This window comes from Artemia franciscana, chromosome 12, assembly GCF_032884065.1.
Source record: "Artemia franciscana chromosome 12, ASM3288406v1, whole genome shotgun sequence".
In the NCBI taxonomy this organism is placed as follows: Eukaryota; Metazoa; Arthropoda; class Branchiopoda; order Anostraca; family Artemiidae; genus Artemia; species Artemia franciscana.
Window position 1 is genome coordinate 41374729 of NC_088874.1, and position 20829 is coordinate 41395557.

A 20829-nucleotide genomic window follows, 5' to 3' on the forward strand; every position below is an offset into this window, starting at 1 on the left:
ATGTTAGCACGGCCCCTACAAGACCGTCAGGCCATTCGCTGCCAACAGTCCACTGTTTAGGACTCTTTAAACTCGTTTTAGGACTCGTAAACGAGGGAGAACTTACCCACATTCATGTGGTAATTTATGGTCTTGCGTTTTAAAGTGGCAGTGTGGGGTCTATGGCTGCGAAGGACGATTTTGAGGGGTCCATGTATGGAATACTTTCTGATCATTAAACCTTTAGGTGGTAGTGTGTTTTCAATACATCCGAAGGGTCAAATTGTTGTGTTCCTATTGTGTTCTCTTTCAACCTAATATAAATTCTTTCTCAGGATGAGATCAAAAGTGTTTCAATGAGCTAGTAAGCTCTTACTAATTTTACCTCCTACACCCGGTGCGTACATCAAGAACGTATTTTCCCGGTCAGTCCAATTCCACGTCAATTCATGTACATCCCCAGTGGAATGTGAACGCGAGGGGGTTCTAAGTGCGCAGGGTGAACCCGGTTATTGCAGCTCCTCCTATATTTGATTTAGATGCGTTTGTGCTGGACCTCGGCCTCGATAGGGACTATGAATGGGTGGACCAGCTACTAAAAAGCAAGGTCGAGAAAGTGCCCACCCCGCAAAGTGATAGCAATACGGGGGAGTAGGACAAAATGGAAGCGACTCACCCCCTGTTTTACCAGAGTTTCATTTAACAAACTCCACTTTGCGCAATATTTATGTCTTTAGAGCTGAGTTTGGAGACCCCTTAACATCCTTACAAGTGGTAGGTAGTGTCCATACACATCCAATAGACATAGCACACTCCTATGTAAGCAAGACTCGGGTACTTCTTGAATGACAAATTCGGGAGGGGATTCTGGGACAGTATTAAAACAACTATCACACACACACAAAACTTAAATGGAAAGATGGGTTAGGTTTACTCGGATTACCTTCAAACAAAGATGTTGACGCTTCACCCAGACTTACACGATTTTCAGGGCGTTTTTTAGATTGGGCGGGAAGCATTTTCTCACCTCAATAGGGTGGCAAATCATAGTCAAAACCGGAGTGGGTCAGAAGTTATTTATTGAAAGTTTAGATTTGAATGTCTCAAAATTTAAAAAGGAATTTGTTGGTGGAAGAGACGAGTGGGGGAAGAAGAATTTTAGAAAATCTAATGCAGATTTAAAGGATTGTAGAAGTTAGAATACTTTTCTTTCAATATGGGCTTTGACTATAGACATGATATGCTGCATGATAATAGAGGAGTGTGCTTAACTTCTTTTTAACTTCCGCTGAATGGTAAAGACAGAAAAATGGTGATAGGGTCTATCAATAGGTAACATGTTACCAGCAACGGTATCAAGAAGTTGACCTTCGTCATCAAGGGGTAAGATGTTACTAGCAGCGGTATCAAGAACTTGACCTTTGTCATCAACTATAAGTTTTATGCGTGCGTTTTTTTCAAGACTAACTTCGCTGGAAATAGTACTCTCGCATATCCACCTCTATAACACTAGAATTTTCTCGGTACTCCAAAGAAATTTAACTCTTTCACGCAATGCACACATACATTACCAATAAAGATTACTATTAGCACTTGTTTCACAATTCAAATAATTTTTCATGTCAGCATTCAATACTACAATAACTTTATCATGAACACACGTCTTCTTGAAATATTTCTTCTGAACATTTTGAAAAATCAGATGTAGATGTTTATCCTTCCGATGCAGAAATAATACTGAAGCCAATCGTATAATCCAACAAGTCACGCAAGATTGCAGCATCCGTAACACAGGTAAACTTTCCCTATTACGTAACAAGAAGCTCCGTCTCCAAGAGAATTGATAATACCTGTGTCTTACAGAAGTTTAAAAAAAGTTGCGGGACCGGGATTCGAAGGAATAGGGCTCCCTTTAAAGGTAATGAGGGGATACTGCTTATGCTTTCGCACACTTTTCCTACTTACCTTCCCCAGATTTCTGCAGGTACCCATTTAGAGCTGGGTCGACTCTGGCAAAGCTTACCCATTTAGAGCTGGGTCGACTCTGGCAGAGCTTACAGAGTCACGCCACTGACCCACGTCCCAAACCAAATAAAGGAAATAACCGGCCACGCCATGAATCGAACCCGAGTCCTTCGGTAAACGATTCCCAACTCAGCGCACCAACCACCCAACCACTTACTTTTATAGCTAAACCGATGATGAATAGTTCTAAGAGATAATTGGTTAAAATGTTTGCGAAATCATCTTCTGAGAATACCACGGATTCCTTTTGCCTGTTGCCCAAATGAATTCAAAATTTAGTGCATTTGAAGATTATCCCGTTTTTTAACGTCTTTATTTTATTGTAGTCGTATGTATGTCCCTTCGAAAGAAGCCAAAATTGTGACAAAAAAATTAATAAGTGCACTAGTTAGCTACATGAACACAGTTCGAACATTACAAATTTTACTTATACCAAGTAAAATCTATCAGGAAACTTCAAGGGCCATTGTTAAAAATATTGACGCATAAACACATAATTCACCTTGCATAAATAAGGAAACCCAATATATTATTTCGATAATTGAATAATGATGCGATCTTCAATTGATATGTAAAGAAGCGGACAGAGGGATAGGAATCAGTCAAAAAGATTGGTCTACCCCCACCCCCCAGAAAGCTTAAAAGTCTGTGGCTTTAAAATTCACCTTTTTTTTACCAACCCCTTCCCATTGACATAAATTCTGAGATTCAATGCCTCATCAGAACTAAGACCTAAGGGTCTATCACTTACAGGTTTTTTTTTAGATGTTAGTAAACAGATTTCGACACTCTACCTATTTGTAGCAAGCAGTTAGGAAAAATCGGTTGAGCTCCAACTTATCAAGATTTGAACGCTTGTATGCTTTTATAAGGCATAACCATCGATCCTTTTTTGGTGGGGGGGGGTCATTTTTACTATTTTGACAGAGACCTTAGAACATGGAAATATGATTAAAATAGAAATTATTCGAAATAACAGACGAAATTGTACATATCCCAATTAATGTAACAACAACTTTCACAAAAATCAAGGAAGTCTCATTTAAATTAAGGAAGTCTCACTTACAATTAACTAAAATTCAAGAAATATATCCCTTTTAAAAGGGTTCAGCTTGAAGATTTTGCAAATTCATATTTTCTATATAAACAATATCACTTACTCCCGCCGTTTACCCCTGCCATTTAACCTATCATGAACTATCATGATAAACTATCATGATCGTAGTAGCCGGTACCTTCACAGCGATGTCGTAAAAACCAGACTCTCTTATTATTCCAGCAACTGAAACACAAATAAGGTTCTCCCTCCTGATACAATTAATAAATTAAGGAAGTCTCACTTACAATTAACTAAAATTCAAGAAATATATCCCTTTTAAAAGGGTTCAGCTTGAAGATTTTGCAAATTCATATTTTTCTATATAAACAATATCACTTACTCCCACCGTTTACCCCTGCCATTTAACCTATCATTAACTATCATGATAAACTATCATGATCGTAGTAGCCGGTACCTTCACAGCGATGTCATAAAAACCAGACTCTCTTATTATTCCAGCAACTGAAACACAAATAAGGTTCTCTTTGCCATTGCCATTTAACTAAACACTAGGAAAACTATAGGTTCTATCACTATCTTAGCTCTATGACTACCTACCTTGGTTCTACTGCTCAAGGAATGACGCTTGGGCAGATAACAGAAAGACATATCTATTAACAAATGAATTAACATAATTTTCATGCAATCCTAATAAAGGGGGATTAATCCCAGGTTTGCTTCTCATTCAATCGGACTATCTGTCTTGGCTTTTTCTACAATTAGCCATGACTTGATGCCCCCAACTATTCCATTTTAATTCAAGATCCTCACTCAAAATTAATTAGAATTCAAGAAATAAATCCCAATTTAAAGGGTTCACCTTGAAGACTTTTCAAATTCATAATCTCTATTTAAACAATATCCCCAAGTAGGTTTTATCAACTCCAACGTAGATGGCATCAGCAAGCCATCTAAGGTCACCATAAACATTCTCTTTCTATTATACAGTTAATTTGAAAAAAAAAATCCCGAAAAAAAGTTTTCTAAAGAACAGTAAAGGCCATATTAAACTTATCATCAGAAGAAACAGAAACCTATAATAACTCTAACTCAAAACAACCAAAAATTTAATTTCTATTCGTTTTGTGTTTCATTTATTCTTTAATAGTAATTTTCGGCTGTTTTGAGTTTGAGTTATTGTAGGCTTCTATTTCTTCTGATCTGAAGTTTAATATGGCCGTTAAATTCTTTAGAAAACTTCTATTTCGGAAAGTTTCTTCTTTGAATTAATTTCTGTTCGTTTTTGACAGCCAAAGTTTCAAGTTTTTCGAACTTCCCTATTTAAAAATATTTTTTTATTCCAAAATAAATTAACAGTTTTGGTAAAAGCTAATAAATTAAAGTGAATATTGGATATGGAATGATATTGCTGAAAGCTCAACAGCTCAAGATTCTGTTTCACCTGGGCCGGATTTAACGCTTTGACGCCTCTAGGCCCAAGCGTTTTTGCCACTCCGTTTTTGCAAGATTTTCGGGGAAATTTCCAAAACTTCGGGAATAATGAAAGCCGCAGGGCCTAGGGGGCCTATTGGTAAATCCTTTTCTGGTTTCACTGCAATTTTCATTTTATTTCAAAGTTGTATTAAAAACAAAAGAAAATATTTGTGATATGATTCCTTTTAGTTAAGCGCCAAACAGGCAGTAGGCCTTATACATTTACCGTTAGAAAAACGGGCAGTAACCATAATCCTGTTTGTAGTGAAGACACCATTCACTAGAAGTACAAAGCCTTTACTCCCTGAAAACAGCCGTGATCTAACAACCAGTCCTTAGTCCAAAACTTGTGTTTGAATTGTAATAATAAAAAAAAGAAAACTAAATTTGCAGAACTTTGTAGCCACCTAAATAAGAGAATGATAATTATAAGTAAGAGAATGTGTTATCAAACAATTCGTGGTAACAAACTGTAGTAAGGAGTGCCCCGGCTCAATAGTAACCAAAACTATAAAAAATGGAATTTTGACACCAATAGCTACATCAAAAGAATTGCATTATAATGCTGATTTTAAATATATAAGTTTCATCAAGTTTAGTCTTACCCATCAAAAGTTACGAGCCTGAGAAAATTTGCCTTATTTTAGAAAATAGGGGAGAACACCCCCTAAAAGTCATAGAATCTTATTGTGTTATTCCAGTGAAGACTATTTCATAGATTTGACTTCCACATTTATAGATTTGCAAGTGATTGTCAAAAATCTAACAATGACAAACCAAGTGCAGCCAAGGGGTTATCCTTTGAAAATTGTGTACTGCGCAATCTTTTTAGACAAATCAGTGTCTACATAAATGGAAGGTTTGTGAGCACAAGCAATAACCTTTCAAATTATGCAAGTTATAAACAATACATGTTAATGACTCCAATGTCTTATAAGCTATTGAGGGTTTCGGCTATTGGATATCAATAAAAAACGGACAATAACACTAGCAATCCTCTAAAATCCTCTACGGTTTTAACAAGACTTTTCCATTCTTTGACTTGCCCAATCCCCCTGAAATATTAGTTAGTACTATGAGATTATTGGGTGTCACTATCTCTTGTAACTTAAAACAAGAATTTATATTAATGAAATATTAAAACGCACAAATGCGGCATTTTCCTCGATGTCTAAGAACAAACCAAAAATGCAGCGGTCTCTAGGATATAATAAAAAACCATAAACTTTAGAATCACCAATTGCACAGCTTTTGTCTGAGTTTCCATACCATAGTATACTATTTGATCAACAAGAATAATTGATACGACTCTCCGACTTTTACAAAGTTTTCAAGAAATAATAAAAATGAAAATTAACTATCTAAGGGGAAATTAGTATCGATGGATACGAAAGGGGAAGGTATATTCATACAGGATTTTTTAGCATTATTAAAAAAAACAATGAAAAAATAACTATGAAAAAGCTTTTTCAACTGGAAGTAAGGAGCAGCATTAATACTTAAAACGAACAGAAATTATTGCGCATATGAGGGGCTCACCTCCTCCTAGTAATTTCAACTATTTATTCTATGGCTTTTGTGATTCAGGGGTCATTCTTAATAAACTGGGAAAAACTTTAAGCTTTAGTGTAAAGAGCGAGGTACTGACGAGGGGGTGAACCCCCTAATATATGTAATAAAAACATGAGAATGCAAAAGTTCGTTACGTAAGCTAATTTATAAGTTACGTGTATCTTTTACTAATAAAAACATTCATGAAAAATTAGTAGTTCTAGTTGCCTTTTCAAGTAACCAAAAAATCGGAGGGCAACTAGGCTTCCTCCCCCGCTCCTTTTTTTCCTTTTTTTTAAGGCTCCTTTTCTTTTTTTTGGGAAAAGAAGGTTGGGAGGGGGCTAGATGCCATCAAACTATTAAAAGGTGAATTAGAACCCTCAATTTCTAATCATTCGAGACCCTTCCAAAGTTTATACGACCACATTTTTCATAGAAACCTTACATGCGCCCGCATATACGGTTTTTCTTATCTAACCTGTGAATTATTTTTAACAAAATGAAAATCTCAGAATTTTTATTGGATCAGTTAGGAAAAAAAGGCTTAGAGGGGCTAGTTACCCCCGGATTTCTTTTGACTCTTAAAAAGTAAACTAGGACTTTCAGTTTCGAATCAAATGAGCCCTCTCTGAAGTTTATACGAGAATCTCTTTCATAAGAACCATACATGCCTCATGGACATACCTTACAACGCCTGCTCCCGGGCCCTGGGGGGTTGTGCCGACACCAGAGTTTTTGTTATCTGACCTTTGAATGGCCAGCTCAAAATTTGTATAAGATGGATTCGGGGGGAAAGGGCGTGGGAGGACTAGTTGCTCTCCGATCTCTTTTGACTCTTAAAAAGAGAACTAGAACTTCCAATTGCCATTCAAATGAGCTTTCTCTGAAGTTTATACGAGCGTCCCTTCCATAAGAACAATACAGGCCCACAGGGCTTAACTTACAACGCCTGCCCACAGGCCCTGAGGGGTTGTATCGACACCAGATGTTTTTCTTATCTAACCGTTCGAACTATTTTTAACAAAATAGCAATCTCAAAATTTTGACCGGATGGGTTTGCAGAGAAGCCGTAGGGGGGGGGGGCTAGTTGCCATTGGATCTCTTTTGACTCTTAAAAAGGGAACTAGAACTTTCAATTTCCAGTCAAATGAGCTCTCTCTGAAGTTTATACGAGCATCCCTTTCATAAGAACCATATATGCCTCCAGGGCATAACTTACAACGCCTCCCCAGGCCCTGGGGGTTGTATCGGCAATAGAGTTTTTGTTATCTGACCGTTGAACTATTTTAACAAAATGGCTATCTCAAACTAGCTATCAGATTCATTTGGCGAAAAAGGGATGTGGGGGAGGGCTAGATGCCCTCGGATCATTTTTGACTAATAAAAAGGGCATTGGAACTTCCAGTTTCTAATCGAATGAGCCCCCTCCAAAGTTATGCAACGACCCCTTCCATATGAAGTGCCACTGGGAAAAAAATAATAATAAATAATAAAACATTGGAACCATATGGCCTTTACTATAGGGCGAAGAAAAGAGTAGTATCGAAGTAGCGAAGAGTAGTAGCGAAGAACGCTATCGTAAAATATAACACTAATATATAAACTCGGCTACATATTGCTCCATTACGGGGGGGGGGTAAATTGAAGCAAAACGCCTTTAGGTATGAGATAGCAAGTGTTTTTTTTAGGATTCAGGTGGTTTTCAATTTTTTGTGTGTGTATTCAATTTTTTTCAGGTGGTTTTCAATTTTTTTGTGTGTGTATATAAAAAAATCAACTATTACCCGTTACGATCTTACCTGTACGAAAACTGCACTGTGTATCCTTCCCTTTGTTTTTACAACATAAACTACGTCTGCCGATTCTGTTGAATAAACGGTCAAAGTTGAGTCAATTACCACTAAGTATCGAGTTCCTTCATCTGACCAACGAACTAAATCACCAACTACAAAAAGATTAAATTTTATTTTCTCTTGAGGTTGAAAAGCTGGAGTTCGCAGAAAACCCAAACAATTCCTCATATAGAAGATGGAAGTATTGCAAATTATGGTGGTTGTGTACAGGGAAATATGCTTGGCTCCCCCCCAAAAAAAAAAGAATTTCCGGGCATTTCCTATTCAAACTTTTAAAAAAAAATCAGTAGTGCATCCCCCTCGTCTCCCAAAAAAAATCTTTGGTATGCCACTGGTTCTGTCACTATGTAATTACATCCCAAACATAGAAGGATTAGTATGGAAATCTGGAGATATTAGTCCAAGTCTTCATTAATGCAATGGGCAAAATCAATGGGCAAATAAAACAATGGGTAAAGGATATTGAAAAAAATGTCTGAAGTAATGATAAACGAAAATGAAGAACAAAGAAATATAAAGTTAGAATACTTGCGTCAACGACAATTACAACGAGTCAAAAACAAAAGTGAAGAAATCTGCAGATATTCGTCGAGGTCTTCAATAATCCATATTTGCAAAAAAAAAAAAAATAATAATCCAGGTTAGTGTTTAATACTGCTTGCAGGAGGGGTTATTTTATTAGTAACAAAAGTGAAGAAAAAAGAAATACCCGGTTAGAAGACAGCAGAAAGAACTAAAACGAGTAAAAACAAAAGTGAAGAAAAAAGAAATACCCGGTTAGAAGATAGCAGAAAGAACTAAAACGAGTAAAAACAAAAGTGAAGAAAAAAGAAATACCTGGTTAGAAGATAGCAGAAAGAATTAAAACGAGTAAAAACAAAAGTGAAGAAAAAAGAGATACCCGGTTAGAAGATAGCAGAAAGAACTAAAACGAGTCAAAACAAAAGTGAAGAAAAAAGAAATACCTGCTTAGAAGATAGCAGAAAGAATTAAAACGAGTAAAAACAAAAGTGAAGAAAAAAGAAATACCCGGTTAGAAGATAGCAGAAAGAACTAAAACGAGTCAAAACAAAAGTGAAGAAAAAAGAAATACCCGGTTAGAAGACAGTACAAAGAACTAAAACGAGTAAAAACAAAAGTGAAGAAAAATGAAATACCTGGTTAGAAGATAGCAGAAAGAATTAAAACGAGTAAAAACAAAAGTGAAGAAAAAAGAAATACCCGGTTAGAAGATAGCAGAAAGAATTAAAACGAGTAAAAACAAAAGTGAAGAAAAAAGAAATACCCGGTTAGAAGATAGCAGAAAGAACTAAAACGAGTCAAAACAAAAGTGAAGAAAAAAGAAATACCTGGTTAGAAGATAGCAGAGTGAATTAAAACGAGTAAAAACAAAAGTGAAGAAAAAAGAAATACCCGGTTAGAAGATAGCAGAAAGAACTAAAACGAGTCAAAACAAAAGTGAAGAAAAAAGAAATACCCGGTTAGAAGACAGCGGAAAGAACTAAAACGAGTAAAAACAAAAGTGAAGAAAAAAGAAATACCCGGTTAGAAGATAGCAGAAAGAACTAAAACGAGTCAAAAATAAAAATGAAGAACAAAGAAATATGTGTTTACAAGATATGCAACAACAAGGAGCGAAAACGAATAAAAACGAAAGTGGAGAACAAAGAAATATGCGAATAGAAAATATGGCACAGAGAGGAAAAAGAAATACATGGTTAGAAGATATACGGCAGCGAAAATTACAAGTACAAGAGACAGCGAAAATCAGAACGTATCAATAATGAAAGTGACAAGGCATTAGGATCCTTCAACGTTATATTGATTCCCTATAGAGCCCTCCATTTTTCCGAGGAAAAGGTAGCAAAAAAGTAGCCGAGTTCCGGGCCTGGCCTCCAGGTAGGCTACATGCTTATCTTAAAACTGGCATACTGACATTTTTGGCCACAAAAACGATCTAAATAGGTCACAAATTTTAGGAAGAATTTGCATTTTTCCCAGGGTAATTGTATTGAACCTTCGGTGGCGCAAGAAGAGACTCACATTGTTTGTGATTAGAAGACAAGCGACAATGAGAGTTTTTTAATTTTTAATTTTTAATTAGTTTTAATTTTAATTCCCTTAGCACTGTTAAATATTACGGTTGGAATTTATTGTCAATCAACAATTCAATACCACACTCAACATGAAATGAGTTTTTGAATTGCAAATAACTTCTATGAGTTTTCTACCACCCTAATCTGGAAAACACTTACTAAAAAAATGTGCACTTGCTCTTACAATGCAGTGGATTCAGTTTTTCCCTATTTTCATTAATTACCATATTTTGTGTGTTTGTGGTGGGGGGGGGGGGGGTCGTGGAATAGTGTCGTGACGGAAGGTTGTGGCGTCATAAACAAAGTTTTCATCATCATATCTTGAAAACACTAATATTTCTGGAAAACGTACTAATCTGGAAAACATTTTCAAAAAAAAATACACTGGCTCTTATAATGCTCTGCTGCACATTCAGGCTTGTCACTAATTTATGAATTATTTTCTTTAGAGGGGGCTGGGGCCTGGAATAGTATCATAACGGAAAGCTGAAGCGTCATAATAGAAATTTAGTGTCACAGAATATCTGTCGTAAGAATATACCCATAAAAGGCAAATTATCGAGATAGATGTTTGTTCAAGAACTTCGGCATGTGCGGTAATTATCTTCGGTAATTATTCGGTATTATCAATATGTCCTGTAGTAGCGCAAGGGAACTGAATTCAGCTTAGCATTACAGAAGCAGTAGCAAAAAATGACAGGGCTCAGAATCTAATTCCGGTTATGAGACTGTGCGAAAGTGTCACCATACCAGTCCAAAGAAAAAGTTATTAAAATTCTTTAAGGCTTATACAAATTAGCATTTTCACTTATTGTAATTTGTGATGAGATGGATCCAACTGGATTAAAGATCAGGCCTCAAAAGCCCATTGCCACCCACATCCCGGGCGGCTGAGCTGGCAGTCACACCATTGACCCCCCTCGCTAGCGAGGACGGGTTATTTTCACTTATTAAACATTCGTTACACGTCCTGTGGTGGCGCAATAGGATTGATCTCTATTTGGTAATACGGGCCCCGGAATTCATTCTCAGCAGCAGTAACCCACCAGAGGGCACAGTATCTGATCCCAGTTAAACCTAAAAAATACCTCAAAAACAACAAAATGAAGAAGATTATTTAAGCCTACATTCTTTATTTTAACTGCCCTTGATATATAAAAAAAAACCTGATGTCGATGCGGAATATCGCAGTTCAAGCAACTTTTCTTGACTTTCAGGCCAGTATATTTCCCTTGTTGTTCAAGCGAAGGGACTATAAGTTTCCAATATAGGGGCTTCGGACAAGGCAGTTCTAATAGCGTACTTGTGTTTTGATCTGATTCTAGTTTTGAGAGTTATGACCTATTTCATTTTTACTATGGGGCGTGATTTTCTCTTACTAAGTTGCTAGCTACCACTGCACCCGATAAATGTCTATTAACTTTATTTACTTTAAGGATTCCCGAGTAGCACAAATATGTATGTCAAAGGTATCCAAGCTAACGTGGTAAGGCATATACTGTAAGGGTTGCCACTAACCCCAGAAAAATCAAAGCAAAAATTGCTCACAAGACCCTAGACTCAAGTAAAAATCAGCAAAAACTTCATACTACTAAAGCTATGTACCGATTTAGCTTTTCATCAAAACCCCCTAATGGGTATTAGCTTTTCAAAGAGCATACTATCAAAATCTTATGTTTTGTCTTGGAACAGGGGCGCCAATTAGGGGGATAATTGCCCATCTTAGGTTTGAAAAAAAAATTTGTAGGTATGTTCACTAAAAAATTGGAAAAAAACACGCTCCTCCTATATTTTCAAAAATACTGTTTTTGTATCTTTTTCAAATAAACTGAAGGAAACCTCCTTGCCCCCCTGTATTTTCTTGAATCGGTGGCCCTTCCTTGGAGCGACTTTAAGTGTAACACTTTTCTATATGTCTGGGTAAAAAAAAAAAAAAAATAATAAAGCACTGTCTGAGTAGAAACAGTCTGTTTAAGTAGAGAAAAACATTATGAGTAATAAGCACAAGAGTAAATATACCCCCCAAAAAAGTGTACAGGTGTAGCTGTATTCCACAAACTCAATTCTTTGTTGGCATAATTTTATTTTATTGTAGTTTTCCTTGAACTGTAAAAAATTTTCTATTCGTTACAATAATAGGTGACAAAATGTAAGTATTATAAGGAGAGGTGGCAAAACCCAGCCCGACCAAAATAAAGATGATTTACGGTATAAAATTATTGAAATTGTGGCATTGACAGATAAAACAAGAAAATTTTTAGCAGTGAGAGCAAAGCTTTGAATTGCGACAGGTAAAAAGCAATGGAACTTTTGGTCAATGAAACCAAAACGCAGACAAAATATTTGTGTGGCAAAGCATAAAAAAAAACATTGGGAAAAACAGAAAAAAAAAACTGAATAAGATGACGGCTTTGTGAACTGTTTCTAAGTCAATATGTAAATAAGTCAATATGTTCTCCGGGAAGGAGAACAAGTTAGTCGCCACAGTTTTCATCTTTGCCGGTTTACCAAACATAACATACCAAACATATCATGAGATACCAAACAATATCATGACATATCGGATATACCAAACTAAATCGATACCCAGGCAACAAAGGCCCATTACCGCTAATCTTTGCTTGTATGCAAAAAATAAGATTGAGACGAAGGGCAGTGGGGTATTTCAACTAATAAATTACAAAACCAAAAATTGTATTGATATGATACATGATAGTAAAGAAAACAGTTTTACTTATTTGTTAACTTATTTTTTATAAGAAAAGATTCCTTTATAAACATGCTTCCTTATTCTTTCTTTTGCTTATCTCGTTTTGTTTTGTTGAAGACATTCTTTGCGTATTCAAGTGCACACAATTGACACTTCATGTAAGGAAGTATTTTATTTTGAAACAAAGCAACTACCATACCCGGAGAACCTTTAAGGTTGTTGTTCAACCGCAGGTTCAAGGACTAGTTGTGATTAGGTTTACAACGTAAGACTCAAAGAACCAAAGTCAATAGAGGCTTGTGGTATCTCCCCGATGAGCCCTGATTCATTTGCTTTTTCTTTTAAATAATAGCGAAGACCACACTGCTTTCCATAATACAAATACAGAAGGGAGAATAATGGACTTTTTTTTTCCCCAAGACAGTGAATGAACAAAACCTATTTAAATATTTCGAATTTAACTACCTTAAATTCCGAAAATTACATCAAAACTGAAAAAGTTTGTTTAAAAAATAATTTACGTGTTGTCTTCACAAATAACTTAAGTATAATGAATATTCTCAATTCTGGTAAGGATTTAACCCCAGTTACTCGTCTAAGAGGGGTGTATCAAATACCATTTAGTTATGGAAATTATTACATTGGTCGAACCCACCGAAACTTAGGAACAAGATTACAGCAATGCAAAGAAAGTATTGAAAAAGCATTAAAATCTCAAAATAGCTCCATATCTTTCGATTCAGCTTTAAGCAATCATATTTTTGAAAATCCAAACCCGTTATGTTTTATTTGACGAAACAATTCTAATTAGCAATGACCTAGGAATCAAACAAACTGTCCGCGATGCAATCGAAATAAAACGAAACCTAAATAATAACACATCCCTAAATAGAGACTTGGGTTAATACACGCTCAACCCTATGTACACAAAATTAATTATAGAAAATAATCTATTTCAAAATAAAACAAAAACAGGAACCAATAAAAACAAGCCCAATCCCAAAAGAACTACAGGATTAGCTAATGAGAAGGCAAACACCGCAATAACAAATTATTCCAATTTTTAATAAATACAGTTAGAGAAATGAATGAACCTTTTTAGCTTGTAAAATGTTAGCTGTTATCACACAGTCTTGGCAGAACTTTTCATTAAGAAGTAATGATGCCTAGGCTATTTAAAAAGATGGACTTTTAACCGAAAACTTTTATTGTAAGTGTGTTACTGTTTATTATTTTCTTTGCTGAAGACGGCCCTTAGACATAGGACCGAAATATTCAAAAAGATTTTGTTCATTCACTGTCTTGGGAAAAGAGTTCTCATTATTCTTTCTTCTGTATTTGCTTTTTCTTTTGTTTCAATTTTTATCCTTTAATTATTTATTAATTATTATTTATTTATCCTTTTTTTCTTTTCTATGGGTATTTCAGGTACAATAATCAATTTCACCGCTTACATATCACACTTAAATTCCAACTACACCAAGTAAAATGTTTATTATTTGTTTTCTTTTCGGATCATTTGAATTAGTTTTAATTTTTAGTCTAACTTGATTCTTGTTAAATTTCATGCTTTTTTCCACAGATCTGTACTAATAAGAATTATTTACGTTCTATAGAGCAATTTCACTTAAAACCTTTTAAACTTCATCATGATAAGCATACTTGGTTTTCCCTCATTTTTATTGTCAAAATAAAATTATTACCTGCATGAAGATTTTTCACGTATGCTGTTCGAGCTTTTATCAAATTCCAAGTTCTAAGACTTTTATCTTTTCCAACTGATAGTGCCAATTTTCCTGATGGATGTATAGAAAGGGAGGTTACTCCCCCTTTATGAGCATTAACTAGAGTTCTGTCACACTCCCAGCCTCTAGTGCGCCAAATGCATATGGTGCCATCTTCACTACCACTTAACAAATTCTCTGATTTGAATCCATCTACGCATGTAACAGTACCTGAAGGAAAAGAACTTAAAGCCACGCTTGCTTTATCTTAGCAAACAAAAACAGAAGAAGACAATTTGTGCTGAATTGACTGTTTTCTAACGAATTAACTGATTTTAGTCCATCTATACACATGGAAGTACCTAGCGAGGAAGCGAGAGCGGTAGTAGAAAGATGTGCATAACTAAAAACAAGTGCTATCTACTATCTCAGCCAAAGAATTTTGGAACACAGAATTTCCCCATAATACATCTCCTTTGGGTAGTACCCCTGTATAACGTTCAAGGTTCCACTACCCAATTAGCCGTTATAGGTGGCAGTGTAGGGGAATTTTGATAATGGTAATCACATTTCTCGGTTTTGGGAAATCAGTTGCTGATTTCTCATTTGTAAAATGCTTTTAAATTTTGCTCTAAAGGATTTACATAGGTCAAAAAACATTCTTATTTTTATACCTGCACATAGGAGGACAATGGGGGGGGGGGGTCCCCTTCCGTGAGATTTCTTACCATAAACGTTGACAATATGTGATATAAAAAGACACAGTTTCCCTGTTTTAAACCCCTCTCATGGCACTTGGGCGACAAAATAACATTGGCAGGGGCCTAATCATGTCATCTACTTTTGCCATTATCTATTTTTAGATTTTGTGTATCTTTTGTCTATTTTCCTTATTAAACAATTGGTTATTAGAAATTATTAGATTTTCCAATTGCATATTGCAAAAATGCAAACTCTGCTTTAGTTTAAAATCTAAGGTAAGAAGTTTTTCAAAATAGGGGGGGTCTACGAAAAATGTTTCAAATTCTCTCAATATCTTACCATGTTTTTAATATAAATTCCTGAAAACTTTCATTCTTCTGTTATATTTGATCAATGACCTTGTGCTGTACATAACTAAACAAGATGATAAATCTTGCGTCATTTCGTTTCAAAGAACGCAATACTAGATATTGATGTACATATAACATTTAAGTTTCTTTCAGAGCTCTTCTGTTCAAGGGCTGATTCTATTTAGAGTCACATAAAAAATACCTACAATACGTAATATTTGCGAATTTCATGAATAAACAATTTTTACTGCCTTTATCAAACAGTTCGTGGTAACTGTAAGCAACACGGCTCAAAAATAACCGAAACTCTAAAAAACGGAATTTTGACATAAATAAACATATAAAAAGAATCGGCTTATTATGCTGATCCCAAATATATAAGATTCATTATCCCCCTTTGTATACCTGGCCATGGAGCCTTTAGAGGGGGAATAAGATTATTGTATTTACATTTCGTTTTTATTGGTGAATAAAACTCTGAACTCTGAATTAAGCTTAGTGTTACCTATAATAGACAACGAGATTGAGAAAAATTGCCTGATTTCCGAAAAGCCCCCCCCCCAAAAAAAAAGTCATAGAATCTTAATGAAAATAACACTATCAGATTAAGCGCATAGGAGAACCGTACCGTTGAGGTTCCAAGCTCCTATCTGCAAAAATGTGGAATTTTGTACTTTTTGTCTGCAAAAAGATCATGGATGCGTGTTTATTTGTTTGTTTCTTTTTTTCGAGGGGTGATCGCATCGAGCCAGTGATCCTAGAACATTTAAAGAGGACTCATTTGAACGGTAATGACAAGTTCTAGTGCCCTTTGTAAGCAACCGGAAGAATTGGATGAAAACTAGCCCCCCCCCCCTCCTCGTCCTTTCTTTCGCTAAGGATAATTTTTCAGGCTGAATCTTCTGCAAGAAATTGAACAATGCGGGGAATTTTCAGGGAGGATGGAATTGTCCGGAAGGAATTTTATGGAGGGGGATACATTTTACGTGTGAGGAACTTTCCATGAAGGGATTTGCCGCGAGGGGGGATTTTTCACGGAGAGTTAGCCTGATTTACCAACATTATTCGAAAAGCGATCATAAATTGAATTTAAAAAAAGGAGTTTTTCCAACTTAAAGTAAGGAGCAACATTAAAACTCAAAACGAGAAGAAATTATTCCGTATATAAAGGGGACGCCCCCCTTATCAGGCCGTTTAATTAGAATAGGAAGCTTTTTAAAAGTGCCAGAAACTTTAGTGTAAAGAGCAAAGTATTGAGGAGGGGGCAACCCCTTCATATACGTAACAATTTCCGTTCGTTTTGAGTTTTAATGATACTCCTTACTTTCAGTTGAAAAAGCTAGTTTTTTTTTATTTAATGATCACATAGGATTGTTTCTTCCATGGCTGTTTCAAAAATTGTAAAAAACATTAATGACTGCTTAACATCGACCCAATAATATTATCAAATATAGGCTATTCACGGTTTGCTTAAAAATTCCTAGATGCCTGGTTAAAATCGATATTTTTTTCTTATTTTTTTAATGAATTAAGAAAAATTTTCAAAAAATACAAACTTATTTTAGGGTCACGCACAAAAACGGCTACATACAACATCAATGAATCGTATGTATGAACAATTTTTGCTACCTTTATGTTCACACATGATTGTCTCTCCCACGGCTATGATTGTTCTTTTGAAAAAGTCATTGAATAGAAAAAATCATTGAAAAATTTCCTAGTTGTCTGGTTAAAATTAAATTTTTTTAAATGAGTAAATTACTTTACATATTAACTCTAAGTGCTTGTTGCTGTAACTGTAAATTACCATGACAAGCGAATATCACTACTGTGTGAACCCAGAGTTAAATTGTATGGTGTTTGATAAATACAATAAAAATAATAGGAGCTTTCTTCTTTCTTAGCTGGTCAGTATTCAATCTTGACCTAATTTTAGTAGAGTTCTAGGCAAGTGTTCTTAAACCATTAAAACTTAGAAACCTAAAAAGGTTGGTAAAGACGTTTTACTGATTATCTGAAGTTGAGTGATTTGGTTTAGACTTAAGTGATTTGTCCTTGCCATAGTGACAACCGTGGTCTTGATACGGCCCTGGTAGTGTTTTATCATGTTAAAAAGAATGTTGTTTACAGCTCAAACACAAAAGTTTAGGCGACAGCCAAAAAAAATCTAAAAAAAGGTCAAAAAATAACTCTACTTGCCAATTTTTGGAGCAATTCCAAATTAAATTTAAGAAATTAAGGTTTCGGCAATTAAAATGTATATAAGGACGAAGACACTATTTAGCGGAAGGGGACATAGCGTGATCCCCCGGGGTCTCAAAATGCATAAAACATGAACCCAAAAAGGGAGAAAAACGGTTTCAACAATACCCCAACACCAACTCACCTTCGGCAAAACCTTTTACAAGTTCAGGAAGAGTTGAAACGATTTAGAAGGGAGATGCCCTTGCATCAGGTTAGCATAATTAGGCATGTATCCAAGTGAAGGGAAGGGGGCAGGATCTGATCCAACGAAACCTGAATGCACTGTAGTTTTCATTACAATTTTCTGCAGTTTCTTTTTTTTACAATTCACTTATTGATACTCACTTACCAGAAACCCCAGCTCTCCCCCCTCCTCTATGATTGGCATAAGTCGTTTGTGCATGTGCTGATGAGACACAAAATTAGACATTTTATGTGTAAACTCAATGAGGTACTTTGACTTTTAGTGAGGGTAGGAGGGGGGGTACAGACGTAGATGACACGGATAATACCAGCACCAATACTATTAACAACTCACAAAAGCACCAACCCGTCTGAGCCTACCAAAGTTACACAGGCTCCTCCTCCAGACCAATCTACTCAAAGCTTCCCTCCTTACCCCTAGAATAAGGTTCTAGTTTCCTTTTAAACCTTCCTAATGACCTATCTCTGTCCTGTTCGGGGACAACCTGCTTAACACCTGGCCCTAGATGGACGGTCAATAAAACAGTCTTTTCAACTCTTTTATCCATCATCCATAAAACCTGGCCAAGCTAGCTTAACTTTGCTTTCATCCTAATCCAAGAAAGTGGGATTGAAAGATATTTCTCAAAGAGTTTAATGTTTGATCCAGAGTCAGTCAAACTAATATTTAAAACTAACTTTAAGACAATTCCTTTGGAAAATATTAGGAAAGAGATCTTCCTCAGCCTTTCAAAACTCTCATATTTTAGAGCCATACTTGACCATTTTATTGTCGTGACTTCCAATATTTCAATATCGTGGCGACAGATAGGGGGATAGGGGCCAAAAACTCCTCCTCTCTTTTAGTAGGCTTAAACATCAATACTTAACAACTGTTAAATCCAGCTTTTAATTAAACTTGAACATTAGTATCAATACTCCTATCTACTCTAGTATCTTAAATCAACCCTGCCAACTTTGATTTAGAATTACAGAATCAATAAGTTTGGTCTACCATCATCTGAGTAGCATGCTAACTTATTGGACCATTGTATACCCAAACACTATATTAGCTGTAACTAGACTACAATATACTACTATATACACAATGTACAATATACTATATATACAATATAGATTACTATACCTACAAAACTGCATAGTTGTACAAAATTGAAATTTTTTCCCTAGACCAAATTTACTTGCACCAATGATAACATTTATCTCTATTTGTACCACCCAGAGAATTACGGCTCCCTAATGGAAATAATATATTTCTACCTGTAATATTCATAAGGGTATCTACTGACCCTGTCAGGTGGTCCTAGTGGGGCAAATAACACTATAGCTGATACTTTTAGTCATAAAATGAGTAGCTAGAATTCTAGTATTAATTCCCTGACCTCAGCAAGACTTGAAAGGTTCTTTATTCATCACAAGCACTACTTCCTACCTATCGACCCTATCCTTCCTACCTGAATAAAAAACAATCAATGAGACCTAATTTTGTTTTTTCCAAAGGCCTAGAAAACGAGTTTCTAAAACTAGTAACAAAACGTCGGAACCCTTCGATCGAAATTCCAACAAGACAGATGTCTTTTACCGTCGTAACGTTTTATGTCACAATTTTCACATTATACAAATCACTGAGATTATTATGGTCTCAGATTAAAGAGAAATTAAAGGTATAATCAAACCATTGTATTTGATTAAATTCCAAAAATCAATTCTTGTCATCAAATCATATGCACTAGCCTAACTGTCTCATTAGAACTTACCACACTGCAAACTTACCAGAAACCACTTTCATACCATAATTTCCCCATTTTTCCATTTCTGAAAAAATACATTCTCTATCATCTAGTTTTATGTTTCCAGAACCCTGGGAGATGAGTTCCTGAAAGTCCTAGCAAGTCTGGGTCAAAACGTCTGAATTTGAAACATGTGTCTTTCAAAAATAGGTATGTTTCAACCTAATAACGTTCTTACAACTTTCAGCTTGTTTGAATCACTGGAATTATTATGGCATTGCATAAAAGAGAAATCAAAAGAAATATTACCGTTATGTTTGATTAAATTTCCAAAGTCTATTCTTTTCTGCAAATCATATACTTTAATTGTCTCATCAGAGCTTCCACAGGCTACAAATTTTCCAGAAACTGCTATACATCTAACACTTCCACACTGACCATGGTCACTAAATGTCTGGGACAATTTGTATTTCTAGAAAGGAAATAAATTGACAATACAAAAAAAATGTTAAGCAGAATTTGATGGCGCATCCCCCCTCTCCACCCAATGTGTACTTTTTTCTTCCAATGGGACTGGAAACAGAGGTGTGAAGTTTGAGTTTTTGTTGAAATTCTCATTATTTGGGTTCAGAGACGCCAAGCGGATTAGTTCCCGAAAGTCCCCTCGTTCCTCAGCATCATCAATATTTATCATTGAAGATATCATAAAAAAAGGCCAAGTACAAACCTGCTTCATAACGGCAAGCTTTCAACAGATTCAAAATTGTAATAGTCTTTCTCTCTCAAGTTTACTGACAAGAAATAGACTGAGTACTTGGTCACAGTATATATTGACAAATATAGTCCAATTATTTGTCAACAAAAATGATGATGGTGAAGTTAGGGCGACTAAAGATAAAAAGCTCCGCGAGGAGCACTGAACCGGTCTAAGGCCAATTGCTGGAAAACTTCCAAATGCAATTCCATAGTTTTGTTTGGACCAAATAAAGAAACAGCATTAAAAGAACATGAATAACAAAAATTAAATAAAATTATATTTGATTTCATAACATAAAAATAACAGTTTGATAGAGACAAATATTTCATTTGACAGTAAAAAAACAACAATAATTTCCATATATTTCTGTC

General features: G+C 35.5%; 1 protein-coding gene across 1 annotated transcript in view; it reads right to left on the minus strand.

The window, feature by feature from the left end:
- The window catches only part of LOC136034139 (p21-activated protein kinase-interacting protein 1-like), a 43544-nt gene that overhangs the window by 18710 nt on the left and 4005 nt on the right, over positions 1-20829 (minus strand). The window contains exons 2-4 of the mRNA XM_065715315.1: positions 20011-20173; positions 14451-14702; positions 7888-8033 (exon numbers count right to left, since the gene is read on the minus strand). Of these exons, the coding sequence (XP_065571387.1) occupies positions 7888-8033; positions 14451-14702; positions 20011-20173 (561 nt within the window). The remainder of the gene's footprint in view (positions 1-7887; positions 8034-14450; positions 14703-20010; positions 20174-20829) is intronic.